The sequence below is a fragment of the Haliotis rubra genome, unplaced genomic scaffold (assembly GCF_003918875.1).
Source record: "Haliotis rubra isolate DU_JTF1 unplaced genomic scaffold, ASM391887v1 Scf665, whole genome shotgun sequence".
Lineage (NCBI taxonomy): Eukaryota > Metazoa > Mollusca > Gastropoda > Lepetellida > Haliotidae > Haliotis > Haliotis rubra.
This window is the reverse complement of record NW_025767374.1, coordinates 478,661-504,983: the sequence shown is the minus strand read 5'-3', so window position 1 is coordinate 504,983 and position 26,323 is coordinate 478,661. Positions and strand designations below refer to the sequence as shown.

General features: G+C 40.5%; 1 protein-coding gene across 1 annotated transcript; it reads right to left on the bottom strand.

Annotated features, from left to right (window-relative positions):
- Positions 1 to 242: 242 nt before the first annotated feature.
- Positions 243 to 15,647, bottom strand: LOC124257540 (elastase-1-like). Its single transcript, XM_046691640.1, has 5 exons — positions 15,526 to 15,647; positions 14,024 to 14,129; positions 4,524 to 4,698; positions 3,745 to 3,890; positions 243 to 425 (listed from the first exon to the last, which is right to left on the bottom strand). Exons 1-5 carry the CDS (start codon positions 15,645 to 15,647, stop codon positions 243 to 245), a joined length of 732 nt encoding a protein of 243 aa, XP_046547596.1.
- Between the last annotated feature and the right edge of the window lie 10,676 nt (positions 15,648 to 26,323).

Below are 26,323 nucleotides of genomic sequence, written 5' to 3'. Positions count from 1 at the left end.
AAGTAGGATCACACACACTGAAGGCTTCATTCAGAATACATCGGCGAAGTCGTATAAAATCCGAGGTATCCAAGAAGCAAGTCCCGGTAGAATTGAGTGTTTCCGGTTTAGTCCGTGAGAGCGTACATCACTCGGATAGGTTCGGAACATGATAAACTCGACATTAAAATGTTTCACAGCGTATATGCCCATTCACATCACAATCATGTCTACGATGAAACTTCTCGCCTATTATGAAAACACTAGTTGTATCTCCACCAGTCGTAGTACTCAAGCTTCTCGTATATCCAGTCAAGGTAGCTGGTCACCCGTGTGAATACATTAGGGAAACCCCGCGCAGAGCAGTTGTTGATGAGCCATGACATCACCCCTGTCACGTGGTATCTACCGCCGATCTCGCACATCAGTGGGCCACCAGAATCACCCTGAAGAGGAACCAGTCAAAGAGTTAGCTCCCATTATTTAAAACAAAACTCAAGATTACCAAACATTAGTAGCCTACCCGAAAGCTGAGAAACCTAAGGCAGGAACGTCACATTTGTCAGTAATTAACATGTATTTGCCTTTCTTACATACTTACCTTAACTGTCGCCTCTATATATATTATACTGAATTAACAAATACATCTAGTTAGATTTAATTCCACAGGCAAAAGCGGCGATAATAAACTATTGTCATAAACGTTACTATATGGTATGACGTAGAGCAGTACTACATGTTTATGGAAGGAACGCTAGGAACCGTCTCTGTTTTTTATCATTACAACAATATATTGTTACGTTTCGCTCATAACTAACTCTTTAAAGCCACGCTTTCTCAAATATTGATTGGAAATGAGCATATTACGACATAGTTTGTCATAAATATTAACACACGAGCATATATTTTGGTTGTGATCTTTAAATGTTACTGGGAGCTGCGATTGACGTGTACCCGGACACTGTGTCCCATATATGCACATGGGCATTAATTAAGCACCACCTGATTCCAAGGCCAATTTTTATTACGTTGGTCCTAACAGGCGATCAGACCCTAAAGCACATGCTTCACACAATATCTCAAAAGCCACGGGTCGCATGTTCACGTGTAGCGAAGGCGCCAAGCACATTGTAGGATACATCTCATAATTATAACTGCAGTACGTACATTTCAGTTTTCTCAACTGGTATTAACGGCGACATTATTAAACATTAACTTTTCTTGACATGGCAAGACGTGGTTTCTCGGAAAATACACGATGGCAAATTATTGACATGCATGGCGCAGGTGCCAAGTTTCATAATTGACATCACGGTTGTTAGTGGACTTGTGAGGAAGCACGAGGCTACCAGCGAAGTTCGTGACGAGGAAGATCGAGGAAGACCAATGAGCGTGATGACCGAGTTCTAATTCGTTTTGCAAGACGCAATCCCATCACAGACCATAAATCTATTATATGGTCTCTGATACCATGCACCATGCCTGCCGAGATACTGCGCCCGCCAGTGGGGTGGGGGTGGGAGTCCAATTCTCTGCCAGTGCCATCAGAAGGAGGCTGCTGGTCTGAGGGAGCGTCTTCCGATCTGATGCCCCTCCCTCACTGGTAAGCACAGCCAGGGACGTCTGGTGTTGTGGAGAAAGAAAGCGCAACTTGAAGACACGGTGAAGGGTTCAGTAGTCTGACGTAAGTCGCTATCGTATACACTGTACCGTTGTCTCGTATGGAGAGGAGGTCGGAATGAGAAAAATCAACAGGGGATGATCCATGCAGCTGAACCTTTTGGTGGTGTCTCAGTGATGGTGTGGGGCTGCGTTTCTTATGACTTCAAGTTGGATCTCCTTACTGTTTGAACCGCCTCCGTGGTGTAGTGGTTAGAGCGTCCATCTGGAGAGCGGAAGATCGCGGGTTCGATCCCTGGCCACGTCATACCAAAAGACGTGAAAATATGGTACTTGTTGGTTCCTGCCTGGCGATCGACATTAATGGGTACAACAAGGACTGGTCGGCTCGGAGTCAGTATAATGTGTCTGAGTGGAGTATTCATGCTTAACTGTTGCATGGTATCTCAGTGATCTAGCACTAAAAAACAGCTTAAGTCTGGGCTAGTACAAGCAGCCACACATACACACGGATGCACGTCGTCATATGAGCGAAATGAACGTTCAACCATATTAGTACGACGTTAAACTCCATTTCACCTCACCTTACTGTATCAACAGGAAGTACAGGATTCCGTTGTTGTGCCACATTTTGAGAACTATCCCCTTGCTGACATCCGATATTCATGGGTGGCAACCGTTCTCGAGTCGTCATTGGCAATGTGCTGAACAACGCGAACTTTACCATGGCCCACAACAAGCCCTGAACATCTTTGGGACCAGCTAGAGATGGTCCTGTCCAAAATCTGCAGGAATTGACAGACAATCCATGAGGAATGACAGGGGATTCCGATGCCGAGAACCCGACACTTGATTGCCAATATGAGGTGACTTGCAAAAGGTTATCCAAAGGGTGGCTACACCAGATACTGACATGACTGCCAGTGGTGGTTCAAACTATCAGGCTGGTAGCGTAGACCATAGATTGTTGACATTCAGTAAATATTTACCAAAATTTCAATTTCAGTTGAATAAAATAGAGATGACAAAACTTTATGGATGATCAACTTCTTTATTTTTCACAATGGCGACGTTTCGGTATAGATTCTTATACCGTTTTCAAGCATATGGGGGAATGATGCGGTGGTACACCAGTTTATACCATCATTCCCCATATGCTTGAAAATGGTATAAGAATCTACACCGAAACGACACCATTGTGAAAAATGAAGAAGTTGATCATCCATAAATTCTTGTCATCTCTACACCACCAATTTCTAGAATGCCACTCAAACAAATCAGGTGAAAATACCTTACAGTTACATTTTTGATACCCGGAATTTGGTTTTCAAAGCAAACACAACAACAAGTAGTGTTTTCGTACTGATCATATAAAACATTGTGGGTGGAGCTTGATTAATGCTCGTGTGTTTTGATACACATGAGGTCTTCTGTATCATCAACGTTGACTCCTTCACAAACAGACACAGCTGAAGAGTCGTGACATGTCACGTCATGTGTTAACTATCGCAGTTTTCAAGTAATCGCTTCTTTCGTCACATAGGGCGAAGAGTACTGAAGACATTGGCCACTTTTACACTGGTGAATTATCCCAATCTCTGACGAAACAATGGTCTAGGTATATGCCTACAACAATGGCGACATTAGCACTCTGCAGCTCAGTTGTCAGCCATTGTTCATTCTGAAAGAAAACTCGATTACTTCGACAGTGGCAGCAAATAAAATATTTTTATCAAAGAAGTGATGAAGATGATAAAGCTCCACCTAAGATAAATGGTATCATTCATAAACACTGAACAATATTTACAGAGTCATAATATATTTAATGGTGGATATTTTATGTTTCAATTCTACAGTGAAATATTTTTATATTTTCGATATATTCGTTTGTAATACGACTGATTACAGTATTTAATACAGCAGAGTAAATAGGTGCCACGCTCTGAGAGTGGGGGTTCGAATCCAGGCTGGTGCTGACACACCCCGCCCAATCTGTCCCAAAAAATAAATATTTATAACAAAATACTAGAATCATTACTTTTCAGAGAAAGTATAATCCTGTATACAACATTTGTAACACTAGCAGGACTGTTTTATCAGTTAGATTATCGTTGCTGACAGTAACGACAACGCGACGTGACTTACGAAACAGGCTCCAGTTTCTCCGTTTCCGACACACACTTGGTCGTCCAGCACGTGTATATCCACGCGCCTCCACATGGACGAACACAGCCAGTTGGGAAGGATTTCCACATTCAACTCGTTCTTTGCGTTCTCCTGACCCCCAGAACCTGGATTAATAATAATATGTTGTGTCACATATAGGCATAATGTTCTCCTCAACCCCAGAACCTGAATAAATACCAGTATATTGTGACACATATAGGCATAGTATTCTCCTGACCCTAAATAATCTGAATGACACTATTCTGTGTTCACTGGTATCACTATTACGTCATAGTATGATAGTTCAACGTCAAATATCATATGGGACTAATCATAAGGACATTTCGTTATCATACTCTTGCATTACAAAATTCATAATGGGAAGAGCCATCAAGCATGTTGTGCTCCCCCATAATTCAACTCCGCAACAAACGCACGCATGCGCATCACACACACACACACACACACACACACACACACACACACACACACACACACACACACACAAAATTCACACACACACACACACACACACACACACACACACACACACACACACACACACCATCCCAGTTACCAATGCCGGTTGAAAAGGTAAACGGAGATAACACATGTGTTCAGATGGTGTTGGCAATGCTTCTGACAACTGGTCTGATGGGCTCAAATTCGGCACAGTGGCTCAGCTGGAATAGAACTGAATGTGTAGTAAAACAATTGACACTCATTAAAACATTACTGGGTTTGCCAGACCGACTCACCTCTTGTCTCGCCCCAGCCGCTGATCCAGCACTTGGAGTTGTCCAGAAGAGACAGTTCCTCGTCCGTGGGGAGGCACGCCACACGAGCATCGCCGGAAGTGACGTCAACAGGCTCATCCAGTTGTAACATGGCGACATCGTTAGGGAAGTTGCTGGTTCTGATGTAACCGGGGTGCTGTGCAGAAAAACACGACACGTTAGTACACAAACACAGACATATAGAACATAACAGAGGACAACTGAAATCTGCATCGTCCTGGACAACACACAGATCCCACCATCTATACGTAATTTACCTTCCAGTGTACCGAAGTATTTTCTTCACGTACAACGGCATATCAAGTGTTACTTATTTCAGTCTTATATAACGTATTCCCGGCATAGGTATTTTGGTTCATATGTATAAATATATGAATCATAAATAAATTTATTTTGATTGACACATATTCGTAGTGCTTAAATTGTAGGACTCCATCAATGCCATATTCTAATACTCAGCATATCTTAAAATACGGATAAGGCGACATGTTTGTGCTTGTTCCCAAGACTTGGAGCTAACAATGTATACTTGTTTGATCGGTATTATAGAAGTTTGTGAGTCAAAAAGTTAAGCATACAACCTTATGGAATACAACTTCTTGTTTATTGCATAGAGCGACGTTTCGATGTAGAATCTTACACCGTTACCATGCTACCAATGTATAACTGATATCTGATGTCATCACGGGTTTGGGGTGATTAGTTCGTATAAATCTCACAACATTTTCCTGTTACGCCTATTATAACCTGTTTTGTTGGATAATGGAGACTGGTTATTCGATCTGTAACGGTGACACTTCCTACCAAGTAACTACATATACATAACCCCTCGTGACTAGAAACAGCATGGCCTTAGTCCGCCAAGTATGTCCTCTCTGTATACTGCCTGTTAGGGCCTGGATATTGCCCTGATTCTCATATTGCGATGTATTGCAATAATTTCAGAGATATTACAATACATTTTCTGATATATTGACCGGAAGGTTTCTGCCCAAGTTCCTACATCATAAATTCATAATAGCCCTTTGTGTGCGACATCAAACATATGGCGGTATTGTGTATGGCTGTATGCCAGAGGTTTACGTATAAATAAAATAATATAAAGCCTTAGGCCTTTATGATAAATTGATAACATAAGGCCAAATAAAAAAAATGGTCCATTATAGGCCACTTTATTCCTCCAAAATGACACATATGAAACCATTGTTGATACTTCAAAGGGAGCTAACTCTGGATGACCAATATATTGAAGAATCTGAACCATATCGCGATATTCGTATCGCGAGATACCGTTATATACCGGTATTATTGCACAGCCCTACTGCCTGTATCTGCCGGCCACATCTCGTGGTGGAGCAGCAAATGAGATATGTGGGTAACGCGGAGGACACGCTGGAGGACACATGCACTGGTTTAACACCGGGTGTTAACAAAGAAAATATCAACCAGTTCCACATGCCGAGTGTAATTGAGTTGATACAACAGAGGCTGAGGTATTGGGCGACTGCCTACTCAAACAACCCATACTGACCTACTGCTGTAAGTGTGTTCAACAAGTTTTTTCTCGCGAAAAATCGGAAACACTGAGTTTGTTGAGCCAAGTTTGTTCAGTGATAGGTGTAGACAATTGTGTTGGTTTTAAGGCAGGTGTAGACAGATTTGTTGGTTTAACCATAGATGGAGACAACTTTGATGGTTGAGCGCTGTGTATACATGTAGACTAGGGCTGGGACGGGTCGGGTAAAAAACCCGTTTACTTCCCGGATCCAGAATAAACTACGCGGACCCGTTTTGTCACGTGACTGGTCATGTAACTGTTAATTCTTTGAACCGACATAATGAACCAAACGTACCGTTCATATTCTTTCTTCACATATCATGTAACATACGTTATATTTGGGATTACACTTCCTTAGTAAAGTACTGATTCTTGTACTTTTGTTGGGTTGAATCCCATGCGGGATTCGAACCCACACCCTCAGAGTCAGGCACCTAATCGCCAGCAAACAAAGTCGGCCGCCTCACCCGCTCAGCCACCGCGACTTCCACATAACTTTGTGTATTCCCAAATATAACATATGTTACATTTAACCACATTCAAAATGGCATTGTATAATTCACATATCATATTCGTTCTATGGCAAAATCGCTCATTCTGTTCAAGTATTTAATAAAGGGTACGCTGGTTGGATCGGGTTATGCTACCTAGGGTACTCGGACACTCTTATTTTAATAAAGTGATATGACGAAGACCCGGGTTCGGTTCCCACATGGGTACAATGTGTGAAACTCATTTCTGGTGTCCAGTTAAATAACAACGGTATAATTCCATGACATGTATGTGAGTGTAGGAAACATCCTCACTCGGTATAATACCAGCAGCTGTTGACAAGGATGTTGATATCTTGTTTGTATTGTCATGTACACCCGTGAAGATCCGTGTTAGAATTGATCTTCAGAAAAATGCTTGTCGAAAGAGGCGACTAACGGGATCGGGTGGCAGGCTCGCTGACTTGATTGACACATGTCATCGTTTCCCAATTGCGTGGATCAATGCTCATGCTGTTGACCACTGGATTGTCTGGTCCAGGCTCGATTATTTACAGACCGCCGCCATATAGCTGGAATATTGCTGAGTGCGGCGTTAAAGTAAACTCACTCACTCACTAATGCCATTTACTACATTCTTCCCCAGTTGTCCGGAAGGTCCTACCATAGTTCATCAACTCCTTACTTGCCATAGTAACGAAGGATTAAAACTGAAGTTTGGCCATAAGGGTAAAACAGAATAAACATCTAAACCCGGACCTCTACTTTCGTTGCAGTGCATAGTTCATGTAACAAACACGTAAAAAAAACCAACCTCCAGCAAATAGTGAGTATGTTTTTACGCAGCTTTTATCAATATCCCAGCAATTTCACGGTGGAAATGGGTAGACACCAGATATGGGTTTCACACATTGTACCCATGTGGGGAATCGAACCCGGGTTTTCGGTGAGACGTGCGAACGCTTTAACCACTTGGTAATCCCAATGCCATCACAGCAAATAGAATGGGCGAATGCAACAAACGATTCAGTTGACAAGCCACTGATATACATCCGATAATCCACAGTCCATATCATTCGCCATTTAAAAAGCTTTTCGGATCAGTTTTACAAAATTTGAAACATTGTTTTTATTTGTTTCCAACCCAATCCTTGTATCATGATGGACAACGCCTTCATCCCCATCAAGACAATGTCTCTCTACAAACACGTAACCCCCTATAAGATGCTGAATAAAACTTTAAATGTTTAAGCACGACACGTCCAGATCATCTGTATCGCTTCAAACCCACGCTAAATCCGCAGGTGTATATAAGTGGTTGTAGGGAATCAGCACCTTCATTGAACACCAAGGGTATAAATACGCGTGGTGTGTTTGTACAGGGTTGTGTTGAGACTACCGTGAGCTTATGTAGGACTCCACCCATTGGCTGTGATACGGCGGAAGAGGTTCCCTACCGTTTGTACATGTGATAATTGCAATATCGTACACCGCGCGAGCCTAGTTTGTTTTCCATTTTGTGGAAAGAAGAACGATATTTGACAGCGTCTGGATGTCTTTCTGCGAATTATTCGTGTTTTTTCATCTTTCGAATTGACGGTATTAATGTGTGACTTGAATCCCAAATTACATCTTTTTGAACTTGCAAAACTTCCGTGACCAATTGTACGTAAATCGGCTTTCTAAACACAGAATGATGATACTTTTTTTATGGAGATACAACTTCTTTATTCTGTGAAAGGCGACGTCTCGACATAGATTCTAATGTTGTTGTCAAGCAAGTGATAATTCTAGTATCGTTGTCAAGCAAGTTGTCATCACTTGCTTGACAACGACATTAGAATCTATGTCGAAAGGTCGCCTTTCACAGAATAAAGTATCTCCAATCTTCATCACCCCATCACCCCAACTTCTAACATGCCCATCAAGGAAACGTTTTCACGCAGACACAAAGATATCGCGGACTGACACAAACAGTGGCTGTGAATGGATGGTTAACCACGCGATTTGATAATTACTTCACCATTGCCTGATGCTTTTTACTTTGACCAAACATCTGCATTATGTAACCGTATCACGCTTCCTTTATTAAGTATCGTTATTAAACCTCTTCACATGAACAATTGGTTTCCTTGTCCAGAGATCTGATTGTTTTAAAATGATATGACTGGTGTATGGACATGTTTTCGTCGGGAATGATTGGCCCGATTTCACTATACTTATTATTACTATCTTTCAGAAGGCTCAGAGGATGCACAGTGATATAAGCAACAGCTCGCGGCACCCAAAATCCGGGTCCAATTCTTCAGACGAATACAACTGCAAACCGATTGAAGGTATGTACTATACAGACCACAGACAAAATTACAACATTACCCGAACATTATTTACAGAGAACTGTATCAAGGATATCAATACCGTTTTACCTCTGGCGTTTACGGTTAGTATCTTGTTAGATACATATAATACATTAAGGCAGTATGGAGAAACATTACAGTGTTGGAAGATCAGAGCTATGGGAGGAGCATAAGATCACATCTCGGGCATTTCGTGCTCTCACACCAATGTTTATCTAATATCATCATATTTACTTTAGTTGAACTGTTTGTGTGGTATTCAGAAGTGACGCACATTAAAGGGGGACTTTTTGAGTGGTATTCAGAAGTGACACACATTTAAGGGGACGGACTTTTTGAGTGGTATTCAGAAGTGACACACATTAAAGGGGGACTTTTTGAGTGGTATTCAGAAGTGACACACATTTAAGGGGGACTTTTTGAGTGGTATTCATTAGTGACACACATTTAAGGGGGACTTTTTGAGTGGTATTCAGAAGTAACACACATTAAAGGGGGACTTTTTGAGTGGTATTCAGAAGTGACACACATTAAAGGGGGACTTGTTGAGTGGTATTCATTAGTGACACACATTAAAGGGGGACTTTTTGAGTGGTATTCATTAGTGACACACATTAAAGGGGGACTTTTTGAGTGGTATTCAGAAGTGACACACATTAAAGGGGGACTTTTTGAGTGGTATTCAGAAGTGACACACATTAAAGGGGGACTTTTTGAGTGGTATTCAGAAGTGACACACATTAAAGGGGGACTTTTTGAGTGGTATTCAGAAGTGACACACATTAAAGGGGGACATTTTGAGTGGTATTTACAAGTGACACACATTAAAGGGGGACTTTTTGAGTGGTATTCAGAAGTGACACACATTAAAGCGGGACTTTTCATGGATGTATATATGTATTATGAAATATATAACTTTCTCCTTCCTCGTGTCCATTCACATGTTGATTGAGTAAGAATATACTCCGAAACACTGAGAGACAGAAGTTGACATCCTTAATGTCCCCCAACACTCAACCAACACAATCATACACACACTCTGGGACAGCAGACATGGGCTCACACATTGTACCCATGTGGGGAATCGAACCCGTGTCTTTGGCGTGACGAGCGAACACTTTAACCACTAGGCTACCCCACCGCCCCAATACCCTAAGCTAAGAGCAAATAGAAACATGAGTTGCATTTGGTTTCAAATAGTTTAAGGACAACAAGAGTCTTTAGACAAGAATCAATTGAGTTAATCGTATTCTGTTATTGCAGAAACTCCGATTCGTTCCTGCATGTTCCTTAAGGTATATGAGAAGTATACTCCAAGATATATCTCAATGTCAACGTCTTGATCCACCCAGGAGCCAATAGTGGGTCTATTGGCAATTTAAAGTCCAGTTACGCTCGGAAGGAGATCGACCAAAAAAAGTAAGGACAATTCCGTTGAGAACTTTCGTTATGAATGGAAGATGACGTAAAACAATACCCACTCAACCGTGGTGTCAAACAAAACAGTTGGTCAGAGAATATTGTTCAAGGCAGTTATTCTGTACCACGATCAAACAATATTTAATTGGGACTCAAGTTACAATCTCCTTCTCCCAGGACAATGAATCAGCAAAAGAAATGATTCTCCGAGCTGCTAGACAATAAAAAATCAAATCGTTTATCATACTGTTTGCTGTTGTTTGTGTTTAGACTAACGATCGTTATCCCAGTGTATTAACACAGAAGTTCAGTTAAGACCGAGTAACCCATGCGCCCATGTACATGTTATTGTTCAAATTTGGGTCAAACTATGAAGCTATTGATTAAAAAAATTAACTTCTCCATCTATTCATGTCAAACATTTGAATTCCCTTCACACACGTGAGTCAATAACAAAGATTCAGCGTGATTCGTTTTATTAGAGCCGTACAAAGAATTTGAATAATCCGAAGATGAAAGAAAAGGATGATTTTGGCTCGTATCCAGGCAGTTTTTCAGCTTCTCTCCCGAATATATGAACCCGTGTTTCCAGCTTTTTGGAGAATTAACACCATAATATCAACAAACATGTCCAACTGTCAAAAGTCAAAGACGTGTATTAGAAGACAAAGGAGGGTTTTAGGAGTCAAAGGTGGAGATTACGCGAACAATGAAAGGTGAGATAGCTTTCCAAGGCAATTGATTCAGACGACAATTAACATTGTACAGCCTCGTTTTCGGATCTGTTTCCCGACGTCATGAGATCCCTTTGATGAAGCTATGTTCTGTTTGTCCACACTTTGACGTGACAATGTCTCAGCCTCTGTCTAACAGTAAACACATATTTCGCCAGGGTGATAATGATGGGTTAATCGTGTGTTCACTTGATTACCGTTGTTTCTGTAACTGTATGTCATGTTGGAATTCCATGTGCATGTTTTTGTGACGGGTGCCACCGGTTGGGTAGAATACGCTCACTTTTTAGCGGACACCTGGTGAGTGAATGAGGTTAGTTTTACGCCGCACTCAGCAATATTCCAGCGATATGTCGGCGTTCTGTAAATAATCAAGTCTGGACCAGACAATCCAGTGGTCAAACAGCATGAACATCGATCTACGCAATTGGGAACAGATGACATGTGTCAACCAAGTCACCGAGCCTGACAACCCGATCCCGTAGGTCGTCTCTTGCGAAGATCAATTCTACCCCGGATCTGGGTCACCTCAGTGTTCTGCTGACAATCTACACACACTTACCTGTTACAGAGGTCATCACTGTTGACAGTGATTCAGAAATATATGATATAGTTGGAATCGTGTTGGGTAATCTCCGAGGAGCAGATGTATTTATGATCCTGTAAATGGTTTTGTCACCTTCATACAAATTCATCATCATCATCATCATCATCATCATCATCATCATCATCATCATCATAATCATCGCCGTCATCATTGTTTTTCAATGATCATGTAGGATAATGTGATTAAGCATATTCTATTGAAGATAACCAAATTGTTACAGAAATAGAGTTTTTATATGTTTGTTTGTTTGTTTGTTGTTTGACGCCACACTTAGCAATATTCCAGACATTGATTTGACTGCCGTCTGTAATAATCGAGTCTCGACAATCCAGTGATTGACATTATGAGCATCGATCGACGAAATTGGGCACCGATGACAGGTGGATCTTTATAGGTTTACACAAACAGAATGAAAACAGAGTCACAAGTATTTGATCAAATCATCCCAAGTTGAACAACACCGTGTCCAGAAATCCACACATCTACCTGTTATGTTTTACAGACGTTACCGGGACGCAGGCCACATGTGAGGATTAAACATTGTTGTTTTCAATTTTCACCCAATAATAAGACGTCATTCATGAACATGACGTCACAGGTAATATTGCGTGAAAATTGTCTCCTCTGACCGGGTTCGATCCCCGACCGCTTCATACCAAAAGACTTTAAAATATGGTACTTGTTGGTCCCTGCCTGGCGCTCGGCATTAATGGGTACAATAAGGACTGGTCGGCTCGGAGTCAATATAATGTGTCTGAGTGGGGTATTCATGCTTCACTGCGGCGTGGTATCTCAGTGGGCTAGCACTATAAAATCAGTTTAAGTCTGGGCTAGTACAAGCAGCCGCACATACACATACACACGCATGCACGTCGTCATATGAGCGAAATATTCCCAAGCACGACGTTAAAGCCAATTTCACCTCACCTCACCTCCTCTGACCGTTAATATCTGGTTCCCAGCACAATGGGTGTTGCTGGAGGTATGATTTTGTTAAGTAATATCAAGTGAGATTCGAGTGTATATACTTTTTACGGTCTGTTCTCTTAGGTATTTCTTAGAAAACAGTGGATGCTACTAATGACGTCCTGGAACAGGCTCTCTGTCCCACCATACTCACCTGCTACACAACCCAATGTCACTAACACTGACAATCTACACACGCTTACCTGTCACAGATGTTAACTCCACGTTACTCACATTGATAATATACACATAATCACCTGTTACAGATGTTAACTCCACGTTACCCACAGACAATCTACCCGTAATTACCCGTCACAGATGTGAACTCCACGTTACTTATCGACAGTCTACCCTTTATTTACCTGTCACAGATGTTAACTTCACGTTACTCATAGACAGTCTACATATATTACCTGTCACAGGTGTTAACTCCACGTTACTTATCGACAATCTACCCACAATTACCTGTCACAGATGTTAACTTCACGTTACTCACAGACAGTCTACATATATTACCTGTCACAGATGTGAACTCCACGTTACTCACATTAATAATATACACATAGTTACCTGTTACAGATGTTAACTCCGTGTTACTCACTAACAATCTCCACATAATTACTTGTAACATATGTAAACTCCACGTCACTGACAATCTACCCATAATTACCTGCCACTCCACCTTTCTTACAGACAAACTACCCATAATTACCTGTTACAGATGTTAAATCCACGTTACTCACTGATAATCTACCCTAATTACCAGTCACAGGTGTTAACTCCACGTTACTCACTGACAATCTACCCTAATTACCCGTCCGAGGGGGGGTTAACTCCACGTTACTCATGAACAATCCAGCCATAATTACCTGTCACAGATGATAACTCCAAGTTACTGACAATCTAATTACTTGTTACAGATGTTAACTCCGCGTTACTCACATTGACATACACATACAATTCTCTGTTACAAATGCTAAGGACAGGTAACTCACAGCGACAATCTCCGCATAATTATCTTTAACCGATGATAAATCCACTTTACTCATCTTGACAATACACACATAATTACCTGTGACAGACGTATGTTACTCACGCTAACATTCTGCACATGCTCACCCGTGACAGACGCTAACTTAATGCTTTAGAAAATGTTCTAGATTATGCCAAACGTTTTAAACGCTAACTTAATGTTACTCATACCGACAATCTACATGTACTGACCGGTAACTCAATGTTGCTTACATCACAATTCACATGTGTATATCCATGACAAACACCAATGCTATGAGACTCACCTGAGACAGAGGCTAAGGTTATGTTACTCACACTGACAATCCTTGCGATCCTCCTGTACATCTCGCGGCCTGATTCCACTTCCAGGTTGTCCTCGGACAGAACCACTCGCCAGTTCCTTATGTCTCCATAGAAATGACTGCAAATACAATGCAGGCAACACTTAGTACATACTTCAGAATCTAATTTGACAGTAACACGAGTGACCTGTATGAATTGCCTCCCTTTTGTGTGACAGGATCACTGTCATCCTGGGTGCCAATACTAGATATGCCCTGAGTTTAGTGCTGCAATAATGTAGTACCTCTAGCCTTTGACGTGTACATTTCACAACGATTGAAGTACAATATTCAATCGACGCTCTTTGTACAAGAACATCATTCAACTCTTGCTCAAAAATTTAAAATTGTTTGATGTGAGTCACAACATTCAGGTCCTCCTTAAAGTTTCAAAAAACGTTTCTGGTAGACACAGAGAAGTGTCGTTGTGGGCATGGAAACGTGATGTCACATCAACGTATTTTTAGAATATTCAAAGAACACGTCAACCATTGATGTTACAGGAAATTTAGCTGATGGTGAATCACCGGAGATTATAACGCCTTGTGAGTGAGTGAGTGAGTGAGTTAGTGAGTGAGTTTTTCGCCGCTTTTAGCAATATTCCAGCAATAGCACGGCTAGGGACACCAGAAATGGGCATCACGCATTGTACCCATATGGGGACTCGAAACCGGGTCTCGGCGTGACGAGCGAACGCTTTAACCACTAGACTACCCCGCCGCCCCATAACGCCTTGTGACAGTACAGAGAAATATTGAGTAACATGTGCAAATTAAAACAAAATCGACAATTATGACAAAGCAACCTTCAATCCACCGATTCCTTCTCATGCCACCTGATCATTACTATGTTTACACTTGTACCAGATGAAACAATACAAGAATACATGGGGTAGAAGCCACAAATAATTCACTAACAGTGAATAGGTCCTTTGTAACTGGGATCGGTTGTGTAGATAGGGTGGAGGTGGTAGCCTAGGGGTTAAAGTCCTCGTTCATCGACAATCCGAGTTCGATTCCCCACATGGTTACAATGTGCGAAGCCCACTTCTGATATTGGTTAAAGTATACGCTGCTCACGCCGAAGACCCGGGTTCGATTCACCCACATGGGTACAATGTGCGAAGCCCACTTCTGATATTGGTTAAAGTATACGCTGCTCACGCCGAAGACCCGGGTTCGATTCGCCGAAGACCCGGGTTCGATTCACCCACATGGGTACAATGTGCGAAGCCCACTTCTGATATTGGTTAAAGTATACGCTGCTCACGCCGAAGACCCGGGTTCGATTCACCCACATTGGTACAATGTGTGAAGCGCATTTCTGGTGCCTTTCGCCGTGATATTGCTGGAATATTGCTAAAGCGGCATAAAAACAACTCACTCAATCTGATATGACAGGAATATTACTGAAAGCGACGTAAATCCGACTCATTCACGTCTCGGAATACAGCGAAATCCGTTCCCGTTGCATTACCTTGAATTAAAACATGTCTGGATAAAGGAATTGTGAGTATGTGACAAGTTTGCCATCTCTGTTAACATTTCCCACACAGTTGTCCGCGAGGAAGCAGTCTTGTAGCGGTTTTGCAAACACATCGTTACCAGAGAAGAATAATGTATATGGAAGACTGCGGGTTGACAATTGTACACATTGATACTAAACAGGCTGTCGGTACATTCTATATCATTTGCGCATAGCTCCATTGATAAACTTAAACTGGTGGGAACCCATCCACCAATAAAACTCAATTATCTATATTTTTCAATAGTATATTTGCATAATGGACGTGAATGACGTACAAAACAGAATGAACAGATACAATTAAGCATGAACCACACAAATTTTCGATGTTCCCGACAGGCGCATTAACACAGAGTGGTAAGTTTTACCATGTTCACAAATAGAGTCATGTCCAGACTCTTCAGCACGTATCTAACGTTGAGCACCATGGCGTCGTGTGTCGAACAGAGCACACCGTTACAGATATCACATTTTTAGAAGTCCAGGCCAAAGGAAACGTACGTTTATCACGCTGAAGACGACTCTTTGTAGTGAGACTATCAATAAGGATAAACCCACTGCACAATAGCCCCAACACACACGTCCTTGAGTGCACCACAGTGTAACGTTGCATAAACACCACGACGTTAAATTGCAACGCCGGTTTTATGTCCACCATAACACGCGCCCTTAATCCAGCAACAGACCTTCGATTTGTAAAATATGAAACTGAACCTCGCCGAAATTATGAAACATGTTTCATCTACCGTGGAATTCGTACTGTCTAGATTATCGCACGTGGCTTTAAATGTTGTCAAGTATGGCATAACCCATGACACAGGGGCATGTAATGGTAACACGTGTTTTATGCATGACGTTACGTCAATACCGGTCATGTCATGTTGTGTTTATGGGGGATTACTGTAACAGGTGTTATATCGGTGATACATGTCAAGACAACGGGAACCAAGGATAAGAACAGGTAAACAATAGGTTATTTGACACACGTGGTGTTTTCGAGTATTCGAAACATCCATTTCTTATCACGGAAGAGAATATTGTAATCCAATGTGTTTCCTTGGTTTTGTGAGATTCTGTTTTTTAGCATTGGTAGTCTTCGCGATCTCACATATTTTTATAACACGTGGCAATGATATTTTCGACCTGATGCCTACAAATATAAGCGAAGATATTCTTTGCCATGTTCATGTTTTTTCACGGAACGTGGCATTGATAGTTCTACTTAATGTACGCAAATATGTACACTTCCGAAATCTCCACAATATGAATTTCCCTTCTTTTTTTCAAAGCATATATACTTCCCATCAAAAGTTTAGACTCACTGAAAATACTCACTATATGTTATGTATATACATTGTATATAGTTACATCAAAGATTGATTTCTCCATTAACTTGGGGGAACCAACTGCAAACCATATGCAGATGAATTGCCCGAGGATCATGCATCAAATTGCTGAAAAGCATGTGCAAATATCACGCATGTGAACAGCTGCGTTTTGGTGCAAAGTTATGTTAAGAATTCGCCAAATTTGACTGAGTTTTATCATTTCTTGAACTCATGACAATAAGCTTTTCAACTGTAAGAATTTGTTTTACAATACATCAGTTTATGTGTAAACAGTACCTTTAAACGGCATGGAATAATTTGCAATATGTAGTTTAGTGGCTATATTTACACTAGAGAGTCTAAACTTTTGATGGGAACTATATTTTACAGATACTAATTTTGACTGTGTAGTAAATATTTCGTATACCATTTCAAGTAAAGTATTAGATGTATCATGAGCACGCACAAGCGTGAACATATAGAGTAAACCCCAAATGTGCAGAAGCAAATCAATTATGTTAGTATCGTAATCATATCGTATTGGGAAGAATACAATAAGTATATACACTGATTGGTGGATCAGCGGCAGTTATTTCATGCGCTCTCAGCTTATACGAAGCGAGGAAAAGTCAATTTTTATAAGTTGACTACTATTAGCAGCAGCAACAGCAGCAGCAGCAGTAGTGGTAGTGGTGGTGGTAGTAGTAGTAGTAGTAGTAGTAGTAGTAGTAGTAGTGATGGTGGTGGTGGTAGTAGAAGTAGAAGTAGTAGCAGTAGTAATAGTAGTAGTAATAGTAGTAGTAGTAGTAGTAGTGGTGGTGGTGGTGGTAGTAGAAGTAGTAGTAGATACAGATTCAATTTGGCACGAACCACTGAAATAATCGATGTGCCAGATAGGTGTAATAGGAATTCGTCATGCAGCGGGTGGTAAATGTATGACCTTTTTATGTAGAGCCAGATCCAGACTACTACTACTACTACTACTACTACTACTACTACTACTACTACTACTACTACTACTGTGCAGTGTTCTGGTTACAAGATATTGTCTGCTACAAGATTGTGCTGTGTCCCAAGATATGATCTACGACAATTTTTACGTTGAGTAATTGAATGAGCTTGTGCAGGATTCTGTTTAAAGACCTCGACTTTGACATTTTCACGTTAAGTAATATAAGATGCCTGAGACACATGTTCCATACAAAGATATGATCTGAGGCACTTCTCACTTTGAGTAATCAAGGAAGCTAGTAGAATGTTTTGTTCGAGGACATAGTCACGACAAAGCACATAGAGTTAGGCTTGACTGATCGCTGTAGCTCAACACGTAGTAATCTTAGTATAGTGAGACGCGTTGTTGTTGAACCCTCTCTAAACACTCCCCCATCCCCTTGCCAGTCTTCCAGAAAGGGACATATTTATATGTGAGAGATACTTTCCTGGAACCTGCATTGTTTCTTTGTTGAAGAATGGTGTAAATATGTTTACAAATATATACAAAAGATCGACATCCTTTCATGTTGAGACACCTTAAGTTCCTTTCAGTTTTTGACAAAATCGATCACTTTCAGTTAGAGGCCGAGCTTTGCAAGATTATCTGAAACTGCCCTATACCGGTACTACAGATAAAACTAGATCCTGAACTCTGAAAAATATAAAGGCAATCCAAATTTCCGCTTTAAAAACAACATTTGTATTTTATATTACCATTCGGTGTTTGGGATGTGACGTGTGCCACGTGTGTTGAAGTAAAAGTTCCTTCAAAATGAATTTTGCCTCGGAGAAACAGAACGTTTCAAATAACAAATGTATGTTTTGAACATCCGACTTACTGCCATTCCTTGATAAAAGGTTATGCCAGATGTGTTTTGTTCTGAAATGTCCTGCAGGAAACTACTGGACATGCCATTTACACAATGAAGGTCGGTAACTGTTTTTGAATTCCAAAACTGCAGCGATGGTCAATGATTGGTCTATCTCCGGAAAGTGGTATCACGAAAGGAGTATTTGGATGACGAACATGTGTGTTTTGGTTGTTGTTGTTTCGTTGTATGGAGTGAGTTTATAAACTCGTGTTTCAGGACGTAAACTATTCCTCACAAATATAAAAACCTGAGTGGGAGTCGATCATCCTTGTTTTGTTTCGCTGATTTAAAATCACTTCTGAATACAGGACGCTGTTTGCCAGGAAACGGGGGTTGTTAAACTCATTCCATTTAATCAGATCTCCTAGACGAAGCTGTTTGAAAGAACTGACGCCATTCTGTGCTAGAGCAAATAATTAAAATCATTACTGAAATGGCTTACAAACAAGTCTCTGACAAATTCCTAAATTCTCCCAGCTTGACGTAATAGAAATCTTCTGTTTCTAAGTCAACACCAACAAGGGGCTGTATGACAGGGCTGATCTATATTCCGAAGGACATCTATACATAGGAGCACATTCCTTCAACTGATAGCATCAAGTCATCTGCAGACATTTTAAATGAGTAATCATATCTGGCGACACCTGTGGGATATATATTAACGTGCTCTCTTGCTTCGTGAAACATGTTTTCTTCATCAGTATTGGCTCGTTATCAACTGGCATTTTAAAGATATGACACTGGACATTGGACACTGTCCATGCAATTTTCCCTCACGGAGATCCCCGCGTTGCCCGTTACTTTTCAAAGATATTTTCACCTTTGCCGCAACATTGTCAGATATGTTTACACATTTAAAAATCGAAAGCTTCCATCAGATGAAATACCCAAAATTACCTGGATTAGGGACATGCCGTTTAGAAGAGACTTGTTACATTTCGTGACTTGGTATTGGCAAAACCAGCCAAAAACAAACGGCCTGACCTCGAGAAAGGAATAAGTGGGAACATTTACTCTTTTTCTGAAAAATATGTGAACAAAATCTTCTCATTACTAACGCTTAAATGATGTCAGCGTGAAATGCTCCCATTCTAGGACATCATACCATGTGTTATGTGATATATTTGTTGAGCAGCATGGAACTGATAACTAACAGCATATCTCAATGTCTGTCTCCGTCGATTCGGACCTGGCAAATCTACTTGTGATGTTTTTAACTGGTCCGTTAACATTTATTCAGAAAAGAAAAGAAACAAATATAACATTTTATATATATTTATATCTGTTACGCCCCTTTCAGTGAGTTATTTTTACGTTGCTTCATTCTACCACAGCCCTTTTCTTTAATTAGAGGGTTCAAATCATCCCTGAAACAACTATTCCTCATTTTCCCGGAATATTTTATGATGAAATAACTCTGTCTAAACCCTTTTGGAGGGCAGCTTAAAACAATGATACGTGCAACGATACATTATTAAATTGTGACGTCATAATGAGGATGGTACGGTTTATGATGGCTTCATATTCTTTCAGCGGTGTCCAGTTATGTTTGCTTATGGAAATAGGTCGCCTTCAGCAGATGGTAAGCCTATTCGGTGCAAATATATGAGTTCAGTCAGGAGGTAACCAGTTCTAAAGGTAACATATCTGTACATTGAAAACACCAAGTGTTTGTCTCCTTACCGTACTTATCATTGCTATTTAGATTCAGCGAATACCAATGGTTTTTCCCATTATGTAGTTAGCTGACGTCTCCATACTAGTGATGCTCTATTGTGGTTCTGTACAAAGAGTCCAAGTCACAGATCAGTTGAAGCTGGTCCCGGAGAGTCCTTGGATGGGCGACCATGTTTGGCAGTTTGAGATCAGTACTGCCCCACAACGAATCACATGTAACACATGTGGTCTCACCTTATGGAAAGTAACTTTGTTCAAAATTGTCTCTGTTCACCCATCAGTGAATGGGTACCAGGTGGGAAAAGATGGTCATATGACTGTTAACCGGGGCTACAATGTTAGCGCGTTGAGCATACACCTTGTGTATGCACTTTAGCTTAATATAAGTACACACATTATTTATTAGTATTAATCAACTGTAAAATATTTCCACATATTTGTATATAGATCTTCAATCAATACTCTGCAGATCACTTGCTTGATAACGTTTTTAGAACCTACACTGAAACGTCGCTCCTACAGTAGAATAATAAAGAAGTTGTTCGTCCATATGTCTCATTCTTCAACTTCCAAATATCTACGAGGAGTTATACATATCATATACATAAGACAGATGAGTTCAAGACTAAACCAAGTGGTTGAATGACGTAACTGGTTGACTGAAGATGATTGCCCACACCAGATGACCATTCCCATGTCCAGAATGTCATGTGAGTACATAACGGTGCTAATCCTGAACCAAGTAATAAACGGCCATTGAACCAGAGTCCTTAGCTGTGCGAGAGCAGTTCAGCATCACGTCAATGTGATGAAATTGATATTTTGATGAACTATATATTCATATACATTATTTCTAATTTGCATACACTTTGTGGAAAACAAACTACCGTAAAATAAGACCGGACATACAGCCTCAACAGAGTTGTGTTGCTGTGAACACAGAGCCATCCCCGTTACATCATGATCAAATAAACACATCTTGTTAGATGTAAGCCATGTTTGATGTACTCGAACCTTCTGATATCACGAACTGCAGCTGTGTAACAAACGCTGAACTGTCCGCTCAAAATCTAAAACATTAACATGCCCTTTAAGAAGTATAATATTTGCTTCAATTTATACCAACTGATTATTGGAATGATAAAAAGTAACTGTTTAATCCTAAAGGATGCTATCGATCAGCGGCCTACAAAGAAAATGCGGTGGCGTATTGTCATTCCTGCAATGGGAAATGTTAAATTTACACGCGGTAAACAAAGTTCAATAAAAAGGATTTTCACAATTGTTTTCAGAAAAATACAAATCCAGACTATTTATAAAACCGCTACTGACGAGGATTTTATTATGAGTCCCCAAAGAGCATTGGTAACTGTGAACTATCTGGCAGAGGCATTGTCGATCAGAATAAATTATCATCGCTATGAACAAAGCCCTAAACAGATCAAGCAACTTGCAAAATGTATGTTTGAGATATATCGTATCTTTGTTTTGATTGATTCGTTGGTGTTCAGATAAATACAAATCCACAAATAGACTCAATCAAAACCGTCACTGAAGAGGAACATCTGCTTGTATCACTATTTGATAGTGAGTCGTAAACTCATGCTTAGGGTACAATTGCTTTTAGAACAGAGGGCAACATGTCAGTTCGAATTATATCAGACCATGTCTTCTTTGTAACTTAGTTTTGCTGTTTAACGGTTTTATTAATAAATAATAAACCACAACCATTGCCTCTCGACTAATACCTATACACAGTAAATACCTACAACACTACACTGACAGTGGTTTATACTTGCTTCTTAACCTTGAATGGCAGGAGCACCTCACAGATATAAACAACCCAAAGCCACATTTACACTTCAAATAGTGGTTTATACTTGCCTCTTACACCAGAACGACAGCATCTTACAGGTCTAAACAACCCCAAGTCACATTAACAAAACGGACAGTTGTTCACACTTGTGTCCTAACTCAGGTCCACATCAGCACCTCACAGGTTTGACAAAAAACCCAAACCACATCAACAAAACAGACAGTTGTTCATACCTGCCTTTTAAGCCAGAACGACATCAGCACCTCACAGGTCTGAACAACCAAAAGCCACATCAACACTACAGACAGTTGTTCATACCTGCCTTTTAAGCCAGAACGACATCAGCACCTCACAGGTCTGAACAACCAAAAGCCACATCAACAAAACAGACAGTTGTTCATACCTGCCTTTTAAGCCAGAACGACATCAGCACCTCACAGGTCTGAACAACCAAAAGCCACATCAACAAGACAGACAGTTGTTCATACCTGCCTTTTAAGCCAGAACGACATCAGCACCTCACAGGTCTGAACAACCAAAAGCCACATCAACAAAACAGACAGTTGTTCATACCTGCCTTTTAAGCCAGAACGACATCAGCACCTCACAGGTCTGAACAACCAAAAGCCACATCAACACTACAGACAGTTGTTCATACCTGCCTTTTAAGCCAGAACGACATCAGCACCTCACAGGTCTGAACAACCAAAAGCCACATCAACAAAACAGACAGTTGTTCATACCTGCCTTTAAGCCAGAACGACATCAGCACCTCACAGGTCTAAACAACCAAAAGCCACATCAACACTACAGACAGTTGTTCATACCTGCCTTTTAAGCCAGAACGACATCAGCACCTCACAGGTCTGAACAACCAAAAGCCACATCAACACTACAGACAGTTGTTCATACTTGCGTTTTAAGCCAGAACGATATCAACACCTCTCAGGTCTGAACAACCCAAAGCCACATTAACACTTCAGTGAGTCCTTCATACTTGCCTCTTAACCCACAACAGCACAAATTATTCGACTTGTTCAGTTTCAATTGTTTATATAAAACGGATAGTTTGTGTTCAGTTGTTTTCTAAATATGATTCAGTCCTGCACACCAACGTGGGACATGACAAGCGGATTCGAACAACTGATACGGTTCCATTTGTCAAGCCAAACTACAAATATAACAGTAAATATCAGTAGCCACTACACCAGTTTGATATTGCGGTTACTTTACATCACAACAGAAGCAACATTCCAGCTTTAACATCGCGGCCTGTGCATAATCGAGTAAGGTTCAGACATGCTCACTTACTGATATTTATTGCAACCCGTTGTGTAAGTTAATTGTCAAAAAAGAAGTCATTGAACATCTATATGTGATTAAGTTAATTTCATATCGTTGTGAGGCGGTGGGGTAGCCTAATGGTTAAAGCGTCCGCTCGTCACGCCAAAGACCCAGTTCGATTCCCCACATGGGTACAATATGTGAAACCCATTTCTGGTGTCCCCCGCCGTGATATTGCTGGAATATTGCTAAAAGCGGCGTAAATCCAAACTCACTCACTCACTCACTCATATCGTGGTTTGTGTTGTTTGTTCGTTTGTTTTAAAGCACCGCGTGGAGCAATATCCCAACTATATGTCATGACCTGTAAATGGCGTCCTAGACAACCCGCTGACTGACATCGTAGGCAGCGCCGTCTGAATACGTTGACTTCAGGCTAGTCACCGCGTCTTGCCAGTGCTCCATTTGGTCGATTCTTACGATCACCGTAGGTTCTTATGTACCGATTCTAACCCGGAGTCTACACAATGGTGAGGAACTCTTGGGCATTAAGGACACACGAATGTTGGAGATCACGCATGTTACCAAGCTTACACACACGCAGTCTGTAATAAGAGATCCCTGACCTTCAGATCATGTAAGTTATGTGTGTGGTATCGACTACCAGCTCCACTTGAGGACAGACCACGAATCTTACATACAAGATTTAGCTGTGTCAGCATGTTTTAGCCTGCTCGGTGTTTGCGTAATGTAGAACCTGCTGGTCGTGTTTGATACATGTGCAGTAAGCGAACAGCATAATATGTGTGTATATATTACTTGGATTACAGCTCAGTGTGCCTAGTGCACAAGGACAACTTGTATAACTTATCGCAAACTGTAAAGCTAAGTATAACCAAACAGAATGTTTCTGTCAACAAGTACAGTCTTCTTATAAACATACATTAACTTGCTCTGGGCTGTTAGAAATAATGTGAAAAGCACCAAAATGATCTTAACAAAAGTAAAGATTTCTCAAACATGGCATTGTCTTGATTATTAGTGAGATTTAATCTGTCAATGTTGTATTTCTGTTTCTTTTGTCTTCAAAGTATTTTCATATAGATTCAAACTATCAACTATTTATCAACCCTCAAATACAAGCATTTCTTAACATCTGAAAATATTTGAAATCGCTGAACTACTATAACAATGTACAATGACAGTGGCCTTGACCCATATTAACAATAGCAACCCTACCGCAGCCATGCATCTCTACCACAGACATGCATTCATGGCAATTTGCAGATTTATGTAAGAGTTAACTTGAAGCAGTTAAAATGTAAGGACGACATGCCAGTTGACGCCAAGGTTCACTCATATGCATGCTGTATTTTGCACGTCCCCGGAACATTTAGATATCACCTTGATACATGGCGCAGTGACATATCGATATATAGATCAGGCGCTTTAGCAACATGGAGGTCATACTTAAACTCCCTGCAATTTCAACAACGAGGAATGGTGGCGTCTTTATAAATCTCCAAATGTCATGGACATATTTCTTTTTTCCCTTTACTACACCTCTTTTGAACCACACTGATTATTGCATGATAAACGTCCAAACATGCAGTTTACATAAGGGAAATCAAAGTTCTAGATTGCGAGATGTACATAAAACTTAAATCCACCAAAACATTTGACATACTGACAACATTTAGATATTCTTGGGATTCAAATGAGTTTGCCTGAAAAAGGTTATTGTGCAAAATCAGACTGCCTGAAAAAAAATGTTGTGCATTACGTCAACAGTGTGTGTGCCCGCACATCCCTTTCGTAAAAGTTTCAAATTAATGTAAAAATAAAAAATAAAGGATGATCATTTGTTGGAAATAACGTTGTAAGTAAAAGGAAAAATAATCATTTCCATAATCAGGATAATTCTCTGTTGTACTTTGTCCTAAGAACATGTTTACGAATCACTAACAAATATACAATATTACCACCCGTGACAAACATATGCAAACAATTTCTACATCCAAAAGAAAACAAGGGTGACATAACTACATGTAGTTTACTGTTAACATTTTTGTCCACATGACACACCGCAAATGGAATTAACCTTCTTGTGTCTTCAAGTGCTCAGCCCCACATACACGCACCTTTCAGAACTAGTCTGTAATACATGACACGGTCTACACATTCACAATGTACTTTTAGCAACAAGCCACACTCCTCTACGAATATCTGCATTGTTAGTGTAGAAACACTGGCAAGGTATACATTCTTACATTACTTGTAGAGACAAGACACGTTGCAAGGGAGATACCAACAACATGACATCGGAGAAACATGCTCCTCCAACAGCTACCCTATTGTGTCTAAAATAGGACGTCAAGCAACGGCATGCTTAGGACCACTAAGGCTGACGCTCATTGCTGACGTGGTGGACGTTTTGTCATCGAGGAACCCTTTTTATCTCTACATTTTGTAAATACATTTATTTTTTAACATATTGTTTTATAGAAATTCGGTTGGTATTACAAAACCACAAGAGAATTACAACTAAATAACCAACTGTTCAAACCTGTTATAATGTTTAAATATTATTTTGTTCTTGTTGTCCAAATAGTGGTTGACATTTCTCAGTTTTTGAGTACATTCCTGCCATTGACCTGGTCCCGATTTCTCGAAACAAACTTAAGTCTTAGTTTCGACTTAAGTTAGAGTTTTTACTCAAATTTGAGAAAATGCATTTCCCAGAATGAACTATAATCGATATTAAACTCAAACATAGTAGA